The 20480-nt window shown below is 45.8% G+C and overlaps 4 protein-coding genes across 9 annotated transcripts; 2 read left to right on the top strand and 2 right to left on the bottom strand.

Annotated features, from left to right (window-relative positions):
* Window positions 1–1037: 1037 nt before the first annotated feature.
* Window positions 1038–8286, top strand: hps1 (HPS1 biogenesis of lysosomal organelles complex 3 subunit 1). 3 transcript variants are annotated; one of them, XM_047604062.1, is made up of 18 exons: window positions 1038–1322; window positions 2181–2366; window positions 2457–2591; window positions 2990–3132; window positions 3227–3335; window positions 4322–4488; window positions 4573–4675; window positions 4777–4861; window positions 5183–5238; window positions 5319–5486; window positions 5616–5795; window positions 6023–6096; window positions 6181–6312; window positions 6443–6508; window positions 6674–6818; window positions 7281–7394; window positions 7470–7552; window positions 7629–8286. In XM_047604062.1, the coding sequence occupies exons 2-18, from the start codon at window positions 2250–2252 to the stop codon at window positions 7789–7791; spliced, it is 2040 nt and encodes a 679-aa protein (XP_047460018.1). In that variant the 5' UTR covers window positions 1038–1322; window positions 2181–2249; the 3' UTR covers window positions 7792–8286. The 3 variants fall into 3 exon arrangements, with proteins under 3 accessions (XP_047460018.1, XP_047460019.1, XP_047460020.1); XM_047604063.1 differs by having other exon boundaries at window positions 1038–1344; XM_047604064.1 differs by lacking the exon at window positions 4777–4861 and having other exon boundaries at window positions 1039–1322; window positions 4573–4709.
* Window positions 8192–10611, bottom strand: st3gal7 (ST3 beta-galactoside alpha-2,3-sialyltransferase 7). Of its 2 annotated transcripts, none has more exons than XM_047604066.1 (8): window positions 10470–10611; window positions 10123–10288; window positions 9902–10028; window positions 9485–9819; window positions 9208–9394; window positions 8928–9068; window positions 8616–8765; window positions 8192–8540 (listed from the first exon to the last, which is right to left on the bottom strand). In XM_047604066.1, exons 2-8 carry the CDS (start codon window positions 10269–10271, stop codon window positions 8454–8456), a joined length of 1176 nt encoding a protein of 391 aa, XP_047460022.1. In that variant the 5' UTR covers window positions 10272–10288; window positions 10470–10611; the 3' UTR covers window positions 8192–8453. The 2 variants fall into 2 exon arrangements, with proteins under 2 accessions (XP_047460022.1, XP_047460021.1); XM_047604065.1 differs by having other exon boundaries at window positions 10373–10581.
* A 1101-nt stretch (window positions 10612–11712) lies between these two features.
* Window positions 11713–13957, top strand: ankrd2 (ankyrin repeat domain 2 (stretch responsive muscle)). 3 transcript variants are annotated; one of them, XM_047603673.1, is made up of 7 exons: window positions 11713–12084; window positions 12189–12296; window positions 12390–12488; window positions 12629–12727; window positions 12857–12955; window positions 13032–13130; window positions 13703–13957. In XM_047603673.1, the coding sequence occupies exons 1-7, from the start codon at window positions 12064–12066 to the stop codon at window positions 13826–13828; spliced, it is 651 nt and encodes a 216-aa protein (XP_047459629.1). In that variant the 5' UTR covers window positions 11713–12063; the 3' UTR covers window positions 13829–13957. The 3 variants fall into 3 exon arrangements, with proteins under 3 accessions (XP_047459629.1, XP_047459628.1, XP_047459630.1); XM_047603672.1 differs by having other exon boundaries at window positions 11713–12296; XM_047603674.1 differs by having other exon boundaries at window positions 11713–12296; window positions 13692–13851.
* A 1230-nt stretch (window positions 13958–15187) lies between these two features.
* morn4 (MORN repeat containing 4) lies at window positions 15188–20480 on the bottom strand. The gene is made up of 5 exons (XM_047602279.1): window positions 20233–20480; window positions 19409–19482; window positions 17918–18032; window positions 17722–17831; window positions 15188–17634 (listed from the first exon to the last, which is right to left on the bottom strand). The coding sequence occupies exons 2-5, from the start codon at window positions 19473–19475 to the stop codon at window positions 17486–17488; spliced, it is 441 nt and encodes a 146-aa protein (XP_047458235.1). The 5' UTR covers window positions 19476–19482; window positions 20233–20480; the 3' UTR covers window positions 15188–17485.

The raw sequence follows: 20480 nt of genomic DNA, 5'->3' as shown, positions 1-20480 counted from the left end.
CTGTGGGATGCACTGGAGGAAGCCTGATCCACGCCGCAGAAGGTCCATGTCCATTGTCTGAGAGTCACAACTGTTTTGGAGGCACAAGGAAGACCTACACAATGTTAGGAAGGCGGTCATAATGTTATGTTTGATTGGCGTATGCAATGTTCAAAGGTTTAACGACACATTTATAAATCATGGCATTTAGGATTTAGCTTAACACAAAGTGCAGAAAACAGAAACTAACTATGTCAATGTTACGTGGAACCACATTTCGCCTTGTCATGATCAGGACTCTTTCGGGGGCCTTACCACTGTAAAACAACACAGTCACGCAGTAATGCAAACAGTAGGTAAGGTCGAGGTAACTGGAGACCCGCAACCCCCTGTGTGTTCTGCTAAAATAGCGTATTTTTCATTTCATTTGATTAAAAGCAGATTTTTGGGCTTCCAGCTGACCTCCGTCCTCAGACGTTCGTTGGGTTCCAAGCTGCCGTCTCCTGTCTGCTCCTCCAGACTGAGGGCAAGCCAACCACCGAGTGCGGTAGCTGGTACGCTGACAGAGGATTAATACCTTATACAACTCCACTTCAAAGGCACGAAATTACGCCTGCAACTCGTCCAGCGTTTATTGAAGTGAGCCTCCTTCCCAGCAAATGTCATCACCGTCTATGAAATACTACAGTAGGCGCTGGGTTGACTTATAAATTTTCCCTCCTATATTACCTGTCTTTCTATTACTTTATGTCACTTTATCTCATATTGGCACAACCATGGCTGCGATTTTATAATCTGAGTCCAACAAGCCCACAGAGGCAAATGTCTGCAGTTTATTCTGTCAAGGACTTTGCCTTTTTCATAATAAATTTACACTTAACTAAGAAATAAAGGGTCCAAACCCGCACTAATCCCAATCTCAGCCACGAAGCTGCATTCCACAAATACCAGACTATTATCTACACCGCAGCCTCTCGGTCATGTGGCCCACTTTACGCACCAGCAGCACATGACTTTTCCCTGGCTCACTGATCATCGGGCTCCTGGAGGGGGCAAAACCGCCGCCACTTAGCGCGAACACTTATCCAGGAGCAGCCTCGCAGGACGGCCCTCGACAGCCTGACAGCTCTATCTGCTTCCAGATCAGCGCGCACTTCCTGCCCGTGACGCGTCACATGACTCGGCTTGTGCTGCGGCGCAGAGAGGAGAAGGAGGAAGCGCACGGCGTGGAAACTACAAAAGTTGCCATGAAAACGTCCGCGAGCTGCGCGAATCCCTGAGGAGAAGTTTTTCGGAAAGCCCGAGACCGAGATGCAGGGATCACCCGGCGCAGAAAGCTCTGAGTGAGTCGATGTGACGCGAAGTGTAAGTGTGTGTTTGCCTGCTGATCAGCATGCATGGAGGAAGTAAGAAGTTTTTGTAACTGGAAATAGCTTCTTTTTTTTTCTTTTTTTTTTAACGGCTTTTGGTAAAACACGGGATATAATTCACGGATTGGAACAACTTGTCGTGACAAAAGTTAAATGAATAAACGTCTGATCTGTTTGTGTGACTTGTCATGGCACATATGGCTCCAGCAATTACTATTTGATCAGCTGGGAGAGACCCTGTGTCACAGGACACTGGTGTATAATCATAAAATTACATAAGCACAGTTTTCATGGTGGAATAATGCGACCACATGTTAAACTAAAACCAAGATTGTAGGTGTTGTTTCGTTCCTTTGAGCATAAGAGGGTTTCTTTCCAGAGTGAGCCTTCCCAAAGGCCTGACAATTCTTTTGTTGAAGATAACATGAAATATTTCCCTTTGGTGTGAGCCGCAACTGCACAATCAGTCCTTGCAACCAGGAGGAGCGTGTGCTGTGACTGATGGATCACTTTCTCCTATCTCTGATCCTGGAGGGCGTCAGTGATAAAATATCAGCTTCTTAGGTCAAATGTCAAGAACTCACGGGGCAAAAAGTTCCCCCTTTCAGAAAACAAGGTCTAAGCTGTTTCGGGGTGAACTCTTCCCACGCTGGAACGTCAAAAAGTCAATTATTTTTTGTGATATCATCTGAATTTTGACCCACGTCTACTTCTTTTTACACCTTACTAGGCTTTAAATAGTTACAGGCCCGACCCGCTTTACAAAAAACTCCCCCCGGACTCTGTTTTATGTCCCGTGACTCAATATTTTTTTAACATTTCTCTTTACAGGCGAATGAGTTGTTGGAGTAAATAGGACGCCAAAGTAAAGCGGGGCCAGGAAGCGCATCTGTGGTCCAGATGAAGTGCTTGGTGATAGCCAGCGAGAGCGCTGAGGTCCTCTTCCAGTGGACCGACCTAGAGTTTCAGCAGAATATCCAGGAGCAGTATGGAGCGTCTCAAGAGGAGGGCCAGGGGGTAAGGAGGCGCAAGATCCAGCTTCCGGTATTTAATGACTCTTAAATTCTAACCTCAGTCTTTTTCTTTTTTCCTTTTTTTAATTGTCAGCTTCCAGCCTTCGAGGACTGCATCAGCACTCTGTTTGCCCCCATCATTATCTCCAGCACCACCATGTTGGACAGGCAGAGCGACAGCTACACGTCCTTCACCACGGAAAACAACCACATCTACGTCCTGCACCAGGTAGCGCCTTCCCCCGGAGGAATGAAAGCTGCCGTACTCGTCCCTGCACAGCTCTCTTTCAGAGTGCAGCTTCGTGACTCATATTCGGCACAAAATAAAAATCCTCCTCCGGCTCCTTTTACAATGTTATGACAGTGACCTAAATTCAGGCCTCACGTTTGTCATGTGAGTCTCGCTGAGGAATCAAACCGGGCATTGTGCTCTTGCAACGCCTGCCGCAGTTATCAAGCCCAAGACACTTGAGGTCCGCTCGCTGTCAGCAGCCTTTCTCGTGCAAATGAGTTATTCCGAACACAAAGAGCTGGGCGGAGATGGGGAACACTCTTCATCTGTGTCTTCATTGTACATATTTCATTCACGGGCAATTCAGATTCATTAGCCCCTGTTGTGTCCCTCAGTTCGAGGAGTTTCTCTACATAGCTGTGAACGGAGATGGTGAGGAGAAGGAGGACGACCTGAGGAGGAAGCTCTACGTGATGAAGAAGATGATCGAGGTCATGTTCGGCATGGTCACCCTCAGCAGCGCCCTCCTGAAGAGAGAGTGAGATATCTCGTTGGGTCCAATGGGAAAGTTTAATAAAGCACCTGTTGATTTTATTTATTTATTTATTTATTCATTTTTTGTCTGTCATCAGGCTGCGTCCTCAGGACACAGAGCAAAGGGCGAGGCTGTGGAAGCATCTCCAGAGCCTGCTGGAGACCTACAGCTGCCTCCGGGAGAATGACCAGAGCTTCTTAGTGGAGGTGCAGTGCCATTTTTTTTGATATATATTGAAACATACTCTGCTCTGCTTTGCTTTGCTTTTGCCACATAGATACAGAATAAAGCTAATATATTTGAACCCAAAAGGAGCCTTTAATGACATAAATTATAACCAGAAATCTTATTTAGCTGTCAGTGCTGTGTCTGTATCTGTAGAGTCAGACCTGACCTGATCAAAGACAATGACAAGAAATTAAAAGTTTGCTCACTTTTGAAAGGACGTGGCTGCTTCCTCTTTATGGACGGATTTATTTAAATATAGATCTGTTCAACCCTGTATGTCAGGGGTGTCAAACTCATCATCATATGAGGGCCACATACAGCTAATTTGACCTCAGGTGGGCCAGACCAGTAACAAAACCGAGTTATAACCTAGAAATAAAGACAACCCTGAACTTTTTCTATTTATTTTAGCACAAAGAAGAACAATTTATTTATTAATGTATTTATTAATAAGCTATTTAATAAACTATCATTAAAAAAACTAATTTCTTGGGCTAGCAGTTAGTTACATTGACAAATTACAGTCTTGTATGTTATTTTTGGCCGTTCGCACAAATTCACGCTGTGGTGGGACCACATTAGGACCTCTGGCGGGCCGCTTTTGGCCCGCGGGCCGCACGTTTGACACCTGCGCTGTATGGTTAAGTGTGTGCTCTCTTTAACCTCTTGAAAGCCCTCGCGCTGAAAAGACGCGCACATTGCTCAACCCCTTATCTGCAAAGCTTGCTGTTCAGCTCGGCAGCAGCGATTACAACTTACGGGCCCTAATAAGGAAGTGCGCGATGAATTCGCTTTGTTTCCTCCTTTAAGGCGATCTGTTCAGAGCAACCGAGGAAGTCATTTTCAGGCTCCATTAAAATAAAAAAAATATAAAATCCTGAATCTCCTCCTCAACTTTTGTGGCACATTTGTATTCACATGTAAATTTGCGTCCATTAAGCGGATCTTTGCCTTATTCTCTCAGGCAGTGGAGAGGCTGATTCACCCCACGCTGTGCGAGCAGTGCATCGAGTTCCTGGAGCGCCGTTTGGTTCCGCAGCTCAACGGCAGCCCGGAGAAGGTGAGAGCGGGCGAAGAGGTGCTGCACGCCTTCATCCTGGTTCACACCAAGCTGCTTGCCTTCTACTCCAGGTACTTCCTCAAAACCCTGACACCTTAACGTCACGACTCAGCGCAGCTTCTCATCCGCCTCCTCCCCTTCTTCCCTCGTCGTAGCCGTAACGCGAGCACGCTCTCCACCTCGGACCTTCTGGCCCTCATCATCATGGCGCAGAACATGTATCCCAGCAGCGTGGACCTGGATGAGCCAAGTCCCGAAGTACAAAGCAACTCAAACAGCACCGCCACAAAACGTTGGTTCACCCCGTTTCTGTTTATTTCTTTGTTTACTCTGTGCATGTTCTGTGTTTGTCTGTGAAGGAGGTTGACAGTACATCTGGTTCTGGTCCTGAAAGTTTTTACACTCCAGAGACCTCCCCTACAGACAGAGACTCGAGCAGTTCAGGTGGGTCGTCGAGCGCGGCTCGTGTTCAGATTCAGTCCCTTCTGTCTGGATGTGCGTGGAATTAATACCATGCCATGAATTTAAACAACAGAAAAATGTTTTGGAAGGTTAAAAACTCATAACAAAAAAAAGTTTTGCAGAACCCAAATTAGGCTCCGAAAGCTTGCATAATGTTTTGGAAGTCAGGAGGAGATACATCCTCTGCAAATATTTTACGTTTCGCAACTGCAGTTTCACATTTGTCTGTCGGAAATGAAGCTCCTCTCTGTATAATTACAGTTTGTCGTATGCATTTCATGACTCTTTTTTTTGTTTCACCAGACCAGCCAGTGAGAGGAAGTACACCTGTGTTTGAGTTTGTGGACCCAGACGTCCAGGTGATAATACATTCCAGTGCACAGTGAACAGATAGTTTAGTTGCAGTGAAAACCTCTGACGCGGTGTTGCGTGTCTTTAGATGGCAGAGGACAGCTTGCACACACTGGACATCAGTCCACCCGACACTTCGACCCCTCGCAGAGTCTTCTTGGAGGTCTTGCAAAAGGATGGGCTGTTTCCCATGATGCCTCACTCCATGTATTGTATGCCGCTGTGGCCTGGCATCACGCTGGTGCTGGTGACGAAGGTGTGTGGTCGTGCGTCTCACGTCCCTCTCAGCCCTTACACATTGTGGCCAGTAGGGGGCATGCTTGTCGCACTCATTTACCTCTATTCTATGCATTCATGAATTTGTTTTTGCATTCATCTCTGTCAGATTTCCAACAACCAAGTGGCCATGTGGGTGTACAGGTTTCTGGAGGCCTTCGCCAAGCTGGAGAAACGTTTAAATGAAATTCAAGGAACCTCTACTGCTGCTAGAGGCCAGCTAACTATCAACGACATCCGCAGCAAACTAGATAAATTCATTAAAGGCCTGGAACCTAGTGAGATCCAGGTATGTGGCTTTGTGTGTGCTGCACATTATGTAGGTCTACCTTGTGCCTTCAAAACAGTTGCGACTGTGGTGTCTGGCAACAGGATGTTGTTAGAGGGGGTCTTTGCGTCCTGTGGTTTGACGGCTAATTAATTATGTAATAATTAATTAAGTGTGATTAATCACGTTACAATAATTTCAGTTTTTGTATGTAGACAAACAAACTTTCCTTCTCTTTTTTTATGCAGTCTGCTCATTTACTGAATGTCTGGACAGAGTTCAAAAAGCGAGCCTTCAGAGGAGGACCTGGCTTCAACAAAGAGTAAGTGAGCTGCTGCCCCCTGCTGCCCAAAAGGCATCACAGCACAGTCGCTGGAATACCGTCACATGTATTCTCTGGTTTCAGTCTAATCCCATGGTGTAAGAGCATGAAGACCCAGCTGTGCAGCATATACCGACAGTGTTTTCTTACCGACTCAGCTGACGTTCCTCGACATCTCTCCCCCGGCCTGCAAGAGCGAGCTCAGATCATGTTGCAGTGTGTATCCAATGCGTCTTTGCACATTACATTTGCCCGAATCAGCTTTTAATACACATAGCCCTACAAGATCTTCATTAGTGCCTTTCTGTTTTACTCTTTTTCCGCCACCATCTTCCCCCTGTTAAAGAGAGAAACTGATGGACTGGAAGGACTTCCTGTTGGTGAAAAGCAAGAGGAATATCACCATGGTGTCATATCCTTTCAGAGAAATACACCTTGTCCCTGTGATATGATCCGGCGTCTCATCTCCGAGCGCTGTTCTTCCTGGATGTCCATGCATATTTCAGGGGTCTTAACAGCATGCGTAAAACCCAGTGTGTTGTCATGAGCGTATCGATCTTGACCCAGCAAATCTCACTTACCTGGAGGATTTCCCAGGCCTCATCCATTTCATCTGTGTGGACCGATCCAGCGGCCAGATGATCGCGCCGTCGCTCAGCATCACCGAGCGCACCACGTCCGAGCTGGGGAAGGGCCCGGTGGCTCAGTACATCAAGAGCAAGGTCTGACTAAGTCGCTTTCATTTTGGTAATCTGCCAAATGTAAGCCATGGTTTGGTTGCAGGGTCTTGTCACTGTCAAATGGGGAATTATTTAAAAAAGCAAAGACCTAATATTTTTGGTAAATACACTTTCTTTTCCTTGTTAATTGAGAAGAGTGATGCCAGTCTGTACTCTAACGAAGCAGAGATCAGACATGGCAGCTGGTTAATGGAAACAGTGGCGAGCCAGCAAAACATTGTTATTTTCAGACTTCACTTTTTTTGCAGACTGGATGAATAACATATAATCTGTGTATTAGTCAGTGTTATATGTCATATGATTTCGTACAGACTGGGGAAAAAGGAAAGAGTTTGAATACTAAACCAGGCCGTCGATCCATAGCTGTGAAGGTTGATGTGCACGTGTTGCATTTTCTTTTATGTTTGCCTTAAAAGCATTTCTCTTTGCTAATCCGTGCTAAAGGTGTGGAGCCTGGTCAGAACAACACGCCGCTATCTTCAGAAAGGCTACTCCACTGTCACATTGCGCGATGGAGATTTCTACTTCTGCTACTTCCTCTGGTTTGAAAACGAAACTGTAAGTTGCTGACCCCTTTCGCTGTCAATTACTGAAGAAATATGTTAACTGTAACATGTCTAATTTACCAATCAGGGCTTCAAGTTAGAGGCAGGGGACATACCCATCCTACCTGAAGACTCCGCCCCCATCGGGATGCTTGCCTGCGACTACTACAGGTATGACAAAAACGACAGATGTGATTTACTCAAATAATAAGCCGATCTCCCGACTAAGCAAAGGTGTGCTCTGCAGGAAGCTGCTTCGGTACTACAGCAAGAACCACCAGGGCGAGGCGGTCAAGTGCTACGAGCTGCTGACGGTCCACCTGGGGGTCATCCCCACCGAGATCATCCTCCAACACTGCAGACAGCTGGCGAGCAAACTGTGGGAGCCTTCACGCAATCCGCTGCTGTAGAGACACACACACTCCACGGGGGACGCTTGTTGTATTGATAAAATATATATATATATATATATATATATATATATATATAATATACACTGTGTCATGTATATGGTGTTGCTAAGATAAGCTCACCTGTAATTATTTATTGGAAGCAAGTAAAACATTGACGGGATCACGCCTGAAGTTTTGTAGATTTTAATATATTCCTCTGTGTTCATTATTCATTATTTATTAGTAATACTGTACATGTTTACAGTGGAACTTTTTTTTTTTAATTTGCAGCTGAACTTGTAGAAATTCTTTTAGATGCTGTCCATGTTTGCCTCTCCCGTTGCCCGTGTCATAACCTGTCAATAATTGTACGTCTCTTGAAATATGATTTTTTTTTTTTTTGTGAGAAAAGAAACACTGACATTGACTTGTTTATTCTGTCTTCACAATCACAACTTTAACAGCACTGTCCGACGTTTTGCATAAAACTCAAATAAGTCCAGTGAGTTGGAATGAGGGCTGCGTCTCTGCTATTTTAACATATAACATTTTAACATAACATAACAAGGTTTAATCATCAGTCCGTCATGGAGTCTCGGAGTGCTTTGAAGGCCGATCGACGCCGTGCAGGGTTCCAACATGTATTGGAATTATATAATAATATCAATACATCATTTGACTCAGAGAGCTCCTGTGAGATCAGCCACAGCCCCTGCAGCCACCAGGTCCCTCAAGAAGAGTTTCTCGGCGCTGATGTCGTGCACCACCTGCGCGTGGTTACAAAATTAGAAAACCCCCGAAGTTAAAACTGACGCGCCTCCTCGCCGTCACCCTGTGCGTACCTGAGCCTTCATGGCGTCCATGCGTATGTCCTCATAGTAGTGAAGTCTGGCCTGTGGCCGTTGCATGTCGTACCCAAACCCTGCCAGGCTCACCTGGTCGCACAGCTGCAGGGCCATCACCACTGCGCCGGCGCCTAACGTTGGCAGCATCTGAGAGGGAGAAGACAATCTTCCACGTAAGCGTTCTGCAGTGTTTACTAAATAGTTGGTGCTTCTTTAATGAAAGCATGGAAAACCTGAGCAAAATGTGAGAGTGTATCGCAGTCGGCAATAATAAGGGAATATATATAATATATGCACGTTAGAACTCACATTTCCCTGTTTCAGAGCGTATTTCTGCAACACTTCCCCCGTCTTGTGAATAATCTCCGGGTGGAGGATTCTGAAGCTCTCTGGTCCCAGGGGGATATCATCTACCACCTCTCTCCAGAACCACATTTTGGACCAGAAGCTCTATTAAAAGGAAGAACACGGGAGATGTAGAGCATGCGAGGCAGGGAGCGCGGTGATGTGAGAGCAGTGTTGCCACATGGGTTGCCGTGGCTTACGTAACACTCAGCTTCTGTGTGCAACGGCTCTTGCGCCTGCCTACCAGAGGCTGTTTGGTGATGACAGAAGTGAGCCAGTCCAGGTCCAGGCCCTTGAAGACCACCAGAGCCACCATGGCGGTCTTGCCGTACTCATTTGCAGAGTGTGGTGCTCCCTCTGGGTAGACCAGACGGATGGTGGTGCGCGAGCCAGCGTCTCTCTCGAAGCCAGACACGGGAGCATTATTCAGCCTGGTGTCAGAGATGGGTGAGTCTTACAGTGGATTCTTTTCTTGCCTTTTCCCTTAACCTCTAATTTTGAGGCAGAAGTTTCATGCATACCTGATAATGATGTCATACTGATCTATATCTGATCCAAGGTGGCTCCCGTGGAGAACTCCCCCATTGCCCACCACCACACATTTCCTGCATCTACCTTTTCTCTTCAGCGATGGAGGCAGTCCAGGTTGAGGCAGAGAGGCAAGAGCTAAGGCCAGATGCTCTTCACTGCCCTGCAGCCCCAGAGGAGGGGACTGGGTCCACAGCACAGACCTGTTCTGCACAAACACAGGGATGTCTTGGAGGCCTGAAGAACGGGACAGGGCTTTGAGACGTTTCTGGCTCCAGCGAGGCCAACACGGGCCTGAGACCAGGGAAGCAGACCGATTTAATAAGACCTGAACAGAGGGTGAGATGTTTATATTATGTTTAGTAAGAGCAAAGGAATGATCCAAAATGCTGACTATGATGAGTCTGTACCAGATCTTGAGTGTATTGGTTGTCGTCGCTGAGAGTTGCCACCTCATCCAAAGGCAAGTACGCAGGAATCAGAATAGCCAAGTAACATCCGATCAGCAGCAGTAAACTGAGGGCAAGGTTCTCTGTCCTGTGCAGCACAAAAAGACGACAAACTATTATGACTTTAACCAATAAACCAACACCGAGCCCACAAAACAAATCCGGCACATTCGGGGATGCACCTGCTGAGGAAAAACTCCGCAGGGTCGGTTTTTCTGATCACTCTGTGTCCGCGAGAGACGAGCGTTGGTGTCCCGGCCTCTGCGGCCTCGGGCAGGAGCGGAGAGCCATCGTCCGGGTCCTCTACGCTCAGGTTATTCAGTGTCACCATGACACCTCGGCGTCCACCTGAAACACACACATTATCACACGATAATAGTTCATTTCAGAGACGTTCTTTCTCAACAACAGCACGTAATCATAGAATGTTACCTGTATCACTGTCAAACAACACTGTCTTGAGCTATTTTTCTGCAGTAAAGCATTAGGAGGGAACGTCCATAGGAACGACAGATAGAAAATGACTCACGGCCGTCAGTCTGATAGAGACTTATAAGTTATCTTCCTCCCCGTCAGTGCTCCATAGTCGGAGGGAGGGCAGCACAGTGCATGTCTTTTGCAGCTAAAATGGCTGCTGACGCTTCCCACTGAACCAACCACTTCCTTCAAAAACACTGGTTAACCATTAGCATGTGCAAATAGTTCTCTCTCTCTCTATCGCCCTCTCTCTCTCTCTGGCTGTGTGTGTGCGCACTCTGCCAGCTGTGTATTCATGTTATTGAAGAGTGGTTTAAAAAAGTGACACCACAAAGGTAAGCTACAAACAAAACAAAACAAAAAAAAACAAAATAGTTTTGCAGTGTTTGTACCCAACACTAGAACATTGCATGCTCTAGGGCCTTAGGAAGGGGTGATTTAGGCAATTGAAACCACCACCCACCTGGCAGTTCTGGAGGAAATTTGCACTCGTACCCAATAAACTCGCATGAAAAGAGGGAGAAAAGCACGTCTAAGGAACACAGAATCCCACCTGAAACGTCTGATGCATTAAAAAACGCGCTCGTGTATCTACTGCACGTATCTGTGTTTAGTTTAACACAATGGGAGAATTAGTTGAGACTTGGCAGTGACTTACCGTTGGTATCAAACAGATATTTACAAGGTATCGCCTGACAGCAATGAAACCTTTATAAATAGCATAATCCCCCAAAACTGCGCGTTTACGAGTTTTGTGCTCGTGTCAGAGGGATGAACGCGCTGCCGCAGCCACAGGAGTGAGTAAACCCAGGAGTGCATGACATGCCTGGAAAGGTTGGACGTGCGTGCGTGCATGACAGAGATGAGAAAAGGGGAGTGGAGTAGCCTGGCGCTTACACGCAGACATCCACGTGCACGCTCGCCAAAGCGCACACACACACACACACACACCTGTTTGTCGGGGTAACACAATGTCCCACCATGGACGTGGCATTCTTGCCAGGAAGCCGCTGGGCTCCTATGGCCGCTGTATAAAGCGACACACACACACTCAGCTGTGTTGTCCGCTGCTATTTAAAACTAGCTGCTCTAATTTGCTTCATTCATTCGTTTTTGTTTTTGGATAACTTTTTGTAATGGATCATTACATCACAACAGACGGGGAAAGAGAAGGCCAGGTGGGTGACATTAATTCATGTTTACTTACTGTGTATTCCCAATACCACAGCATGAAAAGGCTTCCATTCAGCCTGTGAAAGGGCATGTAGACATGTAACATGGAATGAGACGTTCTAACATTTCAGTGGTTTTTGCCGCACCGGAGAAATGTTACATGCACATAGATGGACTGTTTGTTCCTGTTAAAACACACCGACAACTTATGAAAGGCAAAACGCCGTCATTCCCAGCTCTCATCATCCCGTTTCCCTCTTGGCAGCACTGCATTACGAGCCAACACTCTCCTACCAAGGCTTTCTAATGGTGTTTTCTACATTATCCCAGTTTGTGTCATTTTCCAGGCGGATGAGGAGAGAGCGAGGAGATGCTCCTCGGGTCTTCATTGTGAGCTTTTGGACCCGAATGCAGGAGGGAACATTACAAAGCTCTGCCAAAGGAACGGGATCAAGAAAACAACCCCACCCAGGATGTCTGTGGAAATCCCAGCGGTTAGATGCCATTTTCAGATACCGTATCTTCACGAGCACAAAGGAGATTTGAAAATGCAAACTTTTGTCTCGCTGCGTCTCCATATGTGTTTCTGTCCAGACAGACAGGACACGTGGATGCCGCTTTATTCGTGAATGCAGCCAGTGAAGGAGAAATAAACGTGGTAGTCAAGTATCTGGCAGATGGAGGGAACCCGAACGTTCACGATGAGGTAGAGCTTTCACTGCGTCGCTGTGCAACAAATTAATACGATTTAACACACGGCACGGCACGTGACAAAAACTATTTCTGTTTCATTTTCCAGCTGAAGAGGACGGCGCTGCACCGGGCCTGTCTGGAAGGACACGCCGCCGTGGTGCAAACGCTCTTGGAAAGAGGAGCCGATATCGACTTGAAAGATCAAGTAAGATGTGTGGGCACACTGCTCATTTGTGGAGATCATGATGAGATTGGGTGAGATTATCTTCTCACATGGAAGCGCCAGCTTCTTCTAGCCTGAGGTCAGCTCCACTAATAGGATGGGGCTGTCCTGCTGTGTTTCAGCTGGGCTCCAGGGCCATACACTGCGCCTGCAGAGGGGGAAGTCTGAGAATTGTCAAAGCCCTGAAAAGTCACGGGGCTGACCTTAATGTTAAAGATAAGGTGAATGTGCATTTTATTCGTGCCTGCACACCCAGGCTCTTACTCATATGCTCCTCTCCTGCATGCATATTGGATGTGGATTTGCATTCAAATAACACCGTTATTTGTGCATGAACATCCGCGTTGCAGCTGAGCAGCTCTCCTCTCCATGTGGCCACAAGAACAGGCCACACCGCCATTGTGGGTTACCTGCTGTCCTGCGGTGCTAAAATCAACTCCAGGGACAGGGTAGGCTGCACCGCAACACTCTGTTTCATCCACTTTACAATGCAATTAAAATAAAATAACACTTCCCTTCTCCTAGGAAGGTGACACAGCCCTGCATGACGCGGTACGTCTCAACAGGTTCAGGGTAGTGAAGCTGCTCGCGGTTGCAGGAGCTGACACAAAAATAAAAAACCATGTGAGTTTCCCCGCCTGCTGCGCCGTATTCGAAATGCATGCACGTCGATGTCACTCTCGCAGAAAGTTAGAAGTGATGCTACAGCCAGCAGCGACTTGCATTAGCCTGGCATAAGGACTGGAAACAGAAGCAACAGCAGGAGCTCAGTCGTTAACATCTTGTTTCACTACTGGATGTACGCTAGGTTATTTTTTGCCCTCTGCCTCCGTGGAGCCTCGCGGGTCGGTGCAAAGCGGTCGAAGAAAATTCCAACACAGTCGCACAATATTCAGACTCTGTAATGTGAGACTTTTAAATGTGCGTAGTGGATTTGGTCACCTTTGGACTGAGCAAGGCTTGTTGTTATGTTGCTTTCAGACTTTATGCTAAGACTTTAATCTGCGTAGTAAAAGCTGAGTTCATTACATGTGGGGAGCTTTGTTGCCTCTCTCTCTCGTGCCCTTATTTCTTGGCACATTATGGAACCATGTGAAAAGATTCTTAAGGATAGTTATAGATTGCGTGTGAGAAGCTGATAACTTGTAGCTCATGTTGTGCTCAACACGTCTTACAAAATGACAGTGTGATTACAGGAGGGAGTGACGGCGCTGCAGCAGGTAAAGCGATGGCAGTTCGATGTCATGGAGACCCTGCAGAGACTGGAGAAGATGAGGCAGCTGGGAAAAGTGCCACCAGAAAACACCTCAACAGAGCAGTGAGCAGTGTGTCGAGAAGCCTTCTGTCACGGCCGCAGCAGCCTCTTTAAGAAGATGTACCACATTGGCGCAGGGCCCCGCTACCAGCCACAAAACGTACCAATTTTAATAAATGATCAAATACAGAAAGACCACCAGTGAATCTGGGGCTTTGGAGGCCTTTGGGGGTCTTGGTCTCATGGGCAGCTACGCATTTTTGCTTGTTTGATGTTCCAGCCATGACTCATGCAGCACATTCTTTTTAATGTCACTTTCTATGACCATCTGCCTCAGGTTCAAACTACGTTCTGTAGATCCGCCGAAGCGCCGCGTGCACGTCCCATCTGACCGTGTGCATTATTTTATAGGCGTGATGTGATGTGTGCTCACCACCAGAAATCCGTCTTTCCGGGGTACGACCGTGAAGCGTCCGCGAGTTGTCCGAATCCTGACACTACGAAATGTCAGCCTGCATGTGACAGATCTGAAGTGACCCGAAAAGGCCCGAAAAAATAAATCAAATCTTTAAGCCGGCCGCGGGCTTTTGATATTTGCTTCTGAAGCGCTTTTGCAATTTTAGAAAATACTCTCGCGGATGTGTCATCTCTGATTTGGGACGTCCTCTGAGGTTGAATAATGCTAATAGATAGAGCTGTGCGTTTGAGACGTCAGCTGACGATAGCAGAGATGACTGGAATGGCCCCCGCTAAAGTCAGGGAGCTCAGTGGAGATATTTTCCATCTATCATCAGTGGCTCAAATGTTCCCGAGGGAGGTTTGTCCTTCGCTCTAGGTAGACCGACAGCTTGCTTCTGTGATTAGACCGTACTGGTGTACAGTTGGTTGTTATAGATATATCTGTAATTCATTATTTATTTTTTTGTCATATGAATTCAAACAGTTACATTTGGCTGTTATGTGGAGGTTGTGTGCTCACTGTAGGCGACTCATCAGATACATTATCAGCGGCACACAGTTTCCTGTTGCAGGGAAAGACGTGCAACTGCCAAGGACGCATACCATGCCCAATATAAGATTATACACGCTGCGCGAACTGCGTGTTATTTGTTTTATTCTGTTGTAAATGTAAGAGATCATACATCAAAAAAAAGAGAGAGATGTGTTGGACTCATGCATGTTTTACAGCTCCGTTCTTTTCAATTCTGTGAGAAGTAAAAATCAGTATGCTGCCGTGCTATGATGCTGCCCAGGGCCGGGGTGGTGCAGAAAGAAAAAAAGGGGGGGATGGGGGAAACTGGAGGATTTTTCTGCTTCACGCAGTGTTGCAGCCAAAATCCAGAAGAACCTGTTCATCCATGCATTTCTCTGTAGAGCAGCGAGCATTCCAGTCCCATGCCCAAATCAAACATATATTGAAGAGCAGTTTTTTCTTTTCAACACGAGGCTTTATTAACCACACCCACTCTGTTTACCACCTCAGTTATACATAGCCAGACTTGTTTCCAGGAGAATGAAAGGATGCAGTGCGGTTATTTTCACCGAGAGCGCTCAACATTGCATTGTTGCACAACAAACAAAAAAAAAAAAAGGTAACCATGGCAATGATATTTTCCAGGCAAGTGGAAGTCTGGACAGGCACAGTTTTAAAGCACCATTTTGTTTCCCGTTTGAAGCGCTGTTATAGTGCATTCGGCCTCACTCAGCCAGGTGACGGAGCAGGCGCCGTCTCCGGCGCAGAGGAAAAAACACGCTCCCCTTTTTCCACGTACAGTAAACGTTAAAGTGCGCTCGTAGATAGCTGTACGGACACATGCGCCGGTCTGCTTTTCTGTTCTGGCTAATCTGTCTGATTGGGCTTTGTAGCGCACTGCATCCACACTGTATTCAAAGCAAGCACCAGCATGGGCTAACAATATTGATTTTTTTTCTTTTTTCTTCTTCACATAATATAACCACAATGAAAATCAATAAATGCAATAATAATTTTCGAGAGGCATATTTACAACTGCCCTATCAATTCCCCGTTTAATCTTCTGTCTTAAGCCCCGGCAGATTCGTCCTTATTGATGTGTCTTTATTGGTCAGTTATAAGAAAGACCACATGCAACTTGGGTTGACTGTTTCAGGCGCTGCTGTACCTGTCATATAATTTGATAGTCTTTGGTTAAAGTTCTATGCAGGCAGCCATTGTTAAATCACATCTACAAAAATGCTTTGTGCGGCCTGTGGACTGTTCAAGCACACCGAGTTACTCTGTGATGACAAAAGAGCTGCGATCGGCTGTAGCGGTTAATAAATTCTCGATGACACCGTAGAATAAATCACATTTCTGACGATCATCAATTCATCCGAAAGGTCACACCAAACACGATTAACGACGTCACCGCTGCACGTGACACAAAACACACACGCTGACATGACATACTCTTAAATGTGTATTCCACTTATACATTCTTTTATTGAGCTGCCTCAAGTAAGATATAGGTCCGTAATTAAATGCATTTACTGACGGTATTGATCGTTTTTAAGGATGTCTGGTCTGGTTAAAAACTGGAAAAAACTTGAGAAAACCTTATCCGGCTGACTTAAATCGCCTCTTCAGTGATTTCCACTGGGAGCGGGAGGTTTATTGGAAGAGAGGAAAGCCGGACTTGTGAGTGATGGGAGCTAAAACTCAGCACCAGCTTAGCAATGTGTCTCTCGGAGCGAAGGCAATCTTCAAACAGACCTCAAACTCATTAGGATGACAGACACCTTAGGGCAAGTGATGCAGAGGCGAGGGGAAGGGAGAGAGGGCGCGCGTGCGTCGTCTGATTTCCGAACGGACACCCTTCGACCGCACGCTTGTACAAAAATGTCTTTAAGGCAGACGTGAATACTGATCCTCTGGAACGAGAGAAGCCCAGCGACAAGATGGATTCCTTGAATGATAAAGGCTCGCAGCATCACTGATAATTGACTCTTGGCGGAGTGTTAAACGAAAGTTGTGTTTTTCGTTTGTTTTTCATCGAGTTGAATGATTTCCAACTCCATAAAACAAACCTAAAGATATTTTTTAAAAAGTGCATCGTTTGGGTCTTTGTTTGGTGAGCCCACACTTGTCTTTAGTAATAGTTTTGTGTATTTTTGGTGCATTACCACCAATTATTCTCCATCAGCACAATAATAATGAAATATTCAACAAGAGCCTGTATCATGTTGCCCAAATGCTTCTGTTCACGCATGTGCATCCTCGTGCCTGTGTGCCATGTTGCAGCACTTTTACGGTTAATTTATTGAAGTACCTGTTCAGACTTTATTTACCAACTCTTTAAAGAACCGGGCGAGCATTTAAGAAGAGGTCTCTCAGTTTTGGTTTGAAGTATGAAGGCTATTAACTATTCTAAGACACTGTTCATGAGTGTAAAACTCAAAACGACAAAAAAATAATAATGAAATCAGCAGCATTTGATGTTTACATGACTTGTGTCATTTAAAAGTGTGATTCCTAGGCGTCGCGTACTTCAAGTCAGTCACCCAGAAAACGACTATTTGGTCCGACTGCATGTACATCCCAAGTCACCGGTAAGGCAGAGCTAGGAGGATGCAGAAAAACAAAAGAGAGGGTGAAAAGAGACATCAAGACACAGACAGAAGAGCCAAAGGGGAGCATATAAGCGCACAGTCCCCGAGGCCCTTCTGGAAAGTGCTGGAACGGTGTCTCCTCCGGGGTCCGCGGCGGTCAGAGTGCCAGGCTGTGAGCGTTGGAGGCCGAAGCCTGCGCACGCTGCACCACCCCCGGACACTTCTCCCTCTTCTGCAGCTTGTGGTTTTGAAACAAGCCCTCGTTTCGCGGAGCACCATGAGTTCCATCCGGGAAAGTCAATAACCCTGGAGGCACAGACACAGGACACTATGACGAAGCACAAAATCGACATCCCCATGGACAGGCTGTTCCCGGGTCGTAAACTGACTTACCGTATCCCTCAACGCGCCCGTCTTTGAATTCTCCTTCAAACTTCATCCCATCGTATCGATTGAAGACTCCCGTGCCTTGAAACTTCCCGTGGGCAAACTCTCCTTCATATCTGACATGGTGAGGCAAAAAAAAAAAAAAAAGGGACATGTTGGCACAGTACAAACTTTGCTTTCTTTGTCACTTTTGCTCACACACCTGGATCCGTCTGTGAAAAGCAGCACGCCAGATCCATGGAAGAGTCCATTCTCAAACTGGCCCATGTAGCAGGTTCCATCCTGAAACTTGAGCTGGCCGACGCCATGCCTCCGACCTGGAAAGCCACACGACATCGTGAATCCATGAAAGCCGCAACCTTGATGCTATTTTCTGGCTAGCATGGGTGCTGACTGCATGAACTACTATTTCGTAACGGCGTGTGAAATACTGAGCTACTGCACTGTAGCTCTGGGTTTTACATTCCCATGTTTTTTTTTTTTCTTTTTGTAGAGCCTCTAGATTTGTCACATGAGTCAGTATGTGCTCGGATTTAAATATCCTCCCACCCCCCTGAGAGGTTTACTACTGAATTAGGAGTCCCATCTGCCTCCTGTGCAGTGGGAATTACAGTAGTCTAATCCAGTAGATTTTTAGCAGGGATTTCCACTTTAGGATCAGGACTGTGAAAACAGTCAAGGAATATACTTGCGTTCCCCTCCTACCAGCCTATGATCCACTACTGAAGTTCATAATCATGTCAGAGGGCTTATACCTACAACTGGTTCATACCTTAATTTGCCACACTACAAACGTGAACACAGGAGAACCTGGTGAGTTGACTTATATATTGATTTAAAAACAGCGGAAAATCCTCAGAAACTTTTTTTTTTAAAGAACCTCCCTACATAATTGTATTACCGATATTTTGATTGATCTAGTTTCACAACAGGCGCTGAAAAACACTGCTAAAACAGGTCCAAAGTCTAATCCAGAAGATTTGACAAATCCAGATCTGGTAAATCTGTCTCTGTTTGCTTTGGGTTCCCAGTGCTGGCTAATTGGGATTTGACTAAATAGCTTGAGCTTGCCTGTCAATAGAATCACTGTGTGTGTGTGAGAGAGAGAGAGAAGGGGCAAAAAAGGAGAAAGAGAGAGAGTTAAAGCAGTGTCCAGCATCCTCACAATCAAGATGTTTCCCCGTCACTGTGAGGTTTCTTTTATTATCGTTATCATTATTATTATTACAGAGCAGCTCATCCATGCAAAGACATTTGCTGCCATCGGTACTTCAAAATGTTCCATCAGGCTGCTTAGTTACTACCCCGGCTGATGTCACAAGATGTGTCATTCTCCTTGGTAACGGCCACAGTTAAATATAGGGACTGTTTACCTGCATGTGCACATGACACCATCCATTAATAACAGAAATATACAGTGCGTACTGTATGTATTAGAAACCGTAAGAAATGAATGCTCACATGTTTCCACGCTAAATCCAAACTTTGTTAACAAAAAAAAAAAAAAAAACTGCAGAGCTCATCCCAGCCCACTTACGTCTCACAGTAACCTCTCAGCTGGCTATTAACTAAAACAGTGATGCCTCCGAGACACATTATGTGGGCCACGTGTACCAGAGGTGCACTTGAAAGCTTCTCGTGATGCTTGCAGACACTGTAAAACCTTTAAAACTGAGAAGCAGAGCTGTCTTGCCTTCTTTCCACTCGCCGTGATACTCTTCCCCACTGGCATAGGTGAAAGATCCTCTTGTCAGAGTCATGGTACACCTGTTTTTCAACACACAAACACGCTCATTGACCACTACGGTAAATATCCCATAATGGTGAGTTGGATTTCAATAGCAAACCACTCCGCTTGGGAATTATTAGTCCCTCTGGCTACGGAGCACAGGGCGCAACCGTCTCTGGACATATTATTACAATGCCTGATCATTTAATCATGTAAGTCTCAACACCAGAATTACATGACAATTACTACAGCCTAAATAGGTTTTTATTATCTTTTAAAACATTTTACTCAAATGTGTCTGTACCTATGCATGCCAATAATTGTAAGTATGTTACCTGTTTAAACAATGACTTTTTAGTGCACAGTGTATGTTAACCCAGTTTGGAGGCGAAACTGAACGCTTTCTACAAATAGACGTGAGAACGTGAACGTAGCATGACTGCAGGCACAAGCAAAAGCTGAGCTCCCTCTTACCATTTTAAAATATTGTTTAGTGGCTCTCTCTCTGTGAAACAAATGGAATTGTGTTGCAGAATGGCAGCCAGGTGTAGTTTTACCCATGCAGTCGCCTCCTCATAAATAACCAATTAATCACACCGAGGCTGAAACACTCCAACGTTAATGACAGTATCAATATATTTCGATCAGTGCATCATTCATGTTACAGTACATGTTGCTGAGCAGGATGTCGTTTTGAATGACAAGCCTATGGAAGTCTGCTGTTACCTATAGCAACACATCTATAAGAGAAAAGCGACGAGAAGCAGCCTATAAAGGCTGCAATTTACCTGCACGCTACGTTAGTCGTCTCTGAAGCATGGACACCACCGTAGAAGAGCGGAGGGGCGGAAAAAAAAAAGAAAACACCGGAGAAACGTACGTTGCATTCAGGCGCAGCTCGTAAGTTTCTGCTAAATTTAAACTGCCTTCCTACATAACACTATTAAAACGGCACCTTTTGTTGACTTCAATCACAGCCATTTTGATCCAAATGGACTCGCAACATAAACAACGTCACATATTTTATAGAGAACCA

The sequence above is a fragment of the Mugil cephalus genome, chromosome 13 (genome assembly GCF_022458985.1).
Source record: "Mugil cephalus isolate CIBA_MC_2020 chromosome 13, CIBA_Mcephalus_1.1, whole genome shotgun sequence".
Taxonomy (NCBI): domain Eukaryota; kingdom Metazoa; phylum Chordata; class Actinopteri; order Mugiliformes; family Mugilidae; genus Mugil; species Mugil cephalus.
Note: the sequence above shows the minus strand (reverse complement) of the source record. Positions and strands in the feature narration are given on the sequence as shown.

Excerpts from the sequence above, each read along its gene's own strand:
- hps1 (XM_047604062.1), top strand. The coding sequence starts at position 2,250 with ATGAAGTGCTTGGTGATAGCCAGCGAGAGCGCTGAGGTCCTCTTCCAG. Across the intron at positions 2,367-2,456 it reads CTCAAGAGGAGGGCCAGGGG|CTTCCAGCCTTCGAGGACTG; the intron begins GTAAGGAGGCGC and ends TTTAATTGTCAG. Across the intron at positions 6,819-7,280 it reads CTCAGTACATCAAGAGCAAG|GTGTGGAGCCTGGTCAGAAC; the intron begins GTCTGACTAAGT and ends TCCGTGCTAAAG.
- st3gal7 (XM_047604066.1), bottom strand. The coding sequence starts at position 10,271 with ATGGTGACACTGAATAACCTGAGCGTAGAGGACCCGGACGATGGCTCT. Across the intron at positions 10,029-10,122 it reads GCGGAGTTTTTCCTCAGCAG|GACAGAGAACCTTGCCCTCA; the intron begins GTGCATCCCCGA and ends TGTGCTGCACAG. Across the intron at positions 8,766-8,927 it reads ACGCTCTGAAACAGGGAAAT|ATGCTGCCAACGTTAGGCGC; the intron begins GTGAGTTCTAAC and ends TCTCCCTCTCAG.
- ankrd2 (XM_047603672.1), top strand. The coding sequence starts at position 12,090 with ATGCCATTTTCAGATACCGTATCTTCACGAGCACAAAGGAGATTTGAA. Across the intron at positions 12,728-12,856 it reads ACCTTAATGTTAAAGATAAG|CTGAGCAGCTCTCCTCTCCA; the intron begins GTGAATGTGCAT and ends TCCGCGTTGCAG. Across the intron at positions 13,131-13,702 it reads ACACAAAAATAAAAAACCAT|GAGGGAGTGACGGCGCTGCA; the intron begins GTGAGTTTCCCC and ends GTGTGATTACAG.
- morn4 (XM_047602279.1), bottom strand. The coding sequence starts at position 19,475 with ATGACTCTGACAAGAGGATCTTTCACCTATGCCAGTGGGGAAGAGTAT. Across the intron at positions 18,033-19,408 it reads TCACGGCGAGTGGAAAGAAG|GTCGGAGGCATGGCGTCGGC; the intron begins GCAAGACAGCTC and ends GTGGCTTTCCAG. Across the intron at positions 17,635-17,721 it reads CGGGCGCGTTGAGGGATACG|GGTTATTGACTTTCCCGGAT; the intron begins GTAAGTCAGTTT and ends CTGTGCCTCCAG.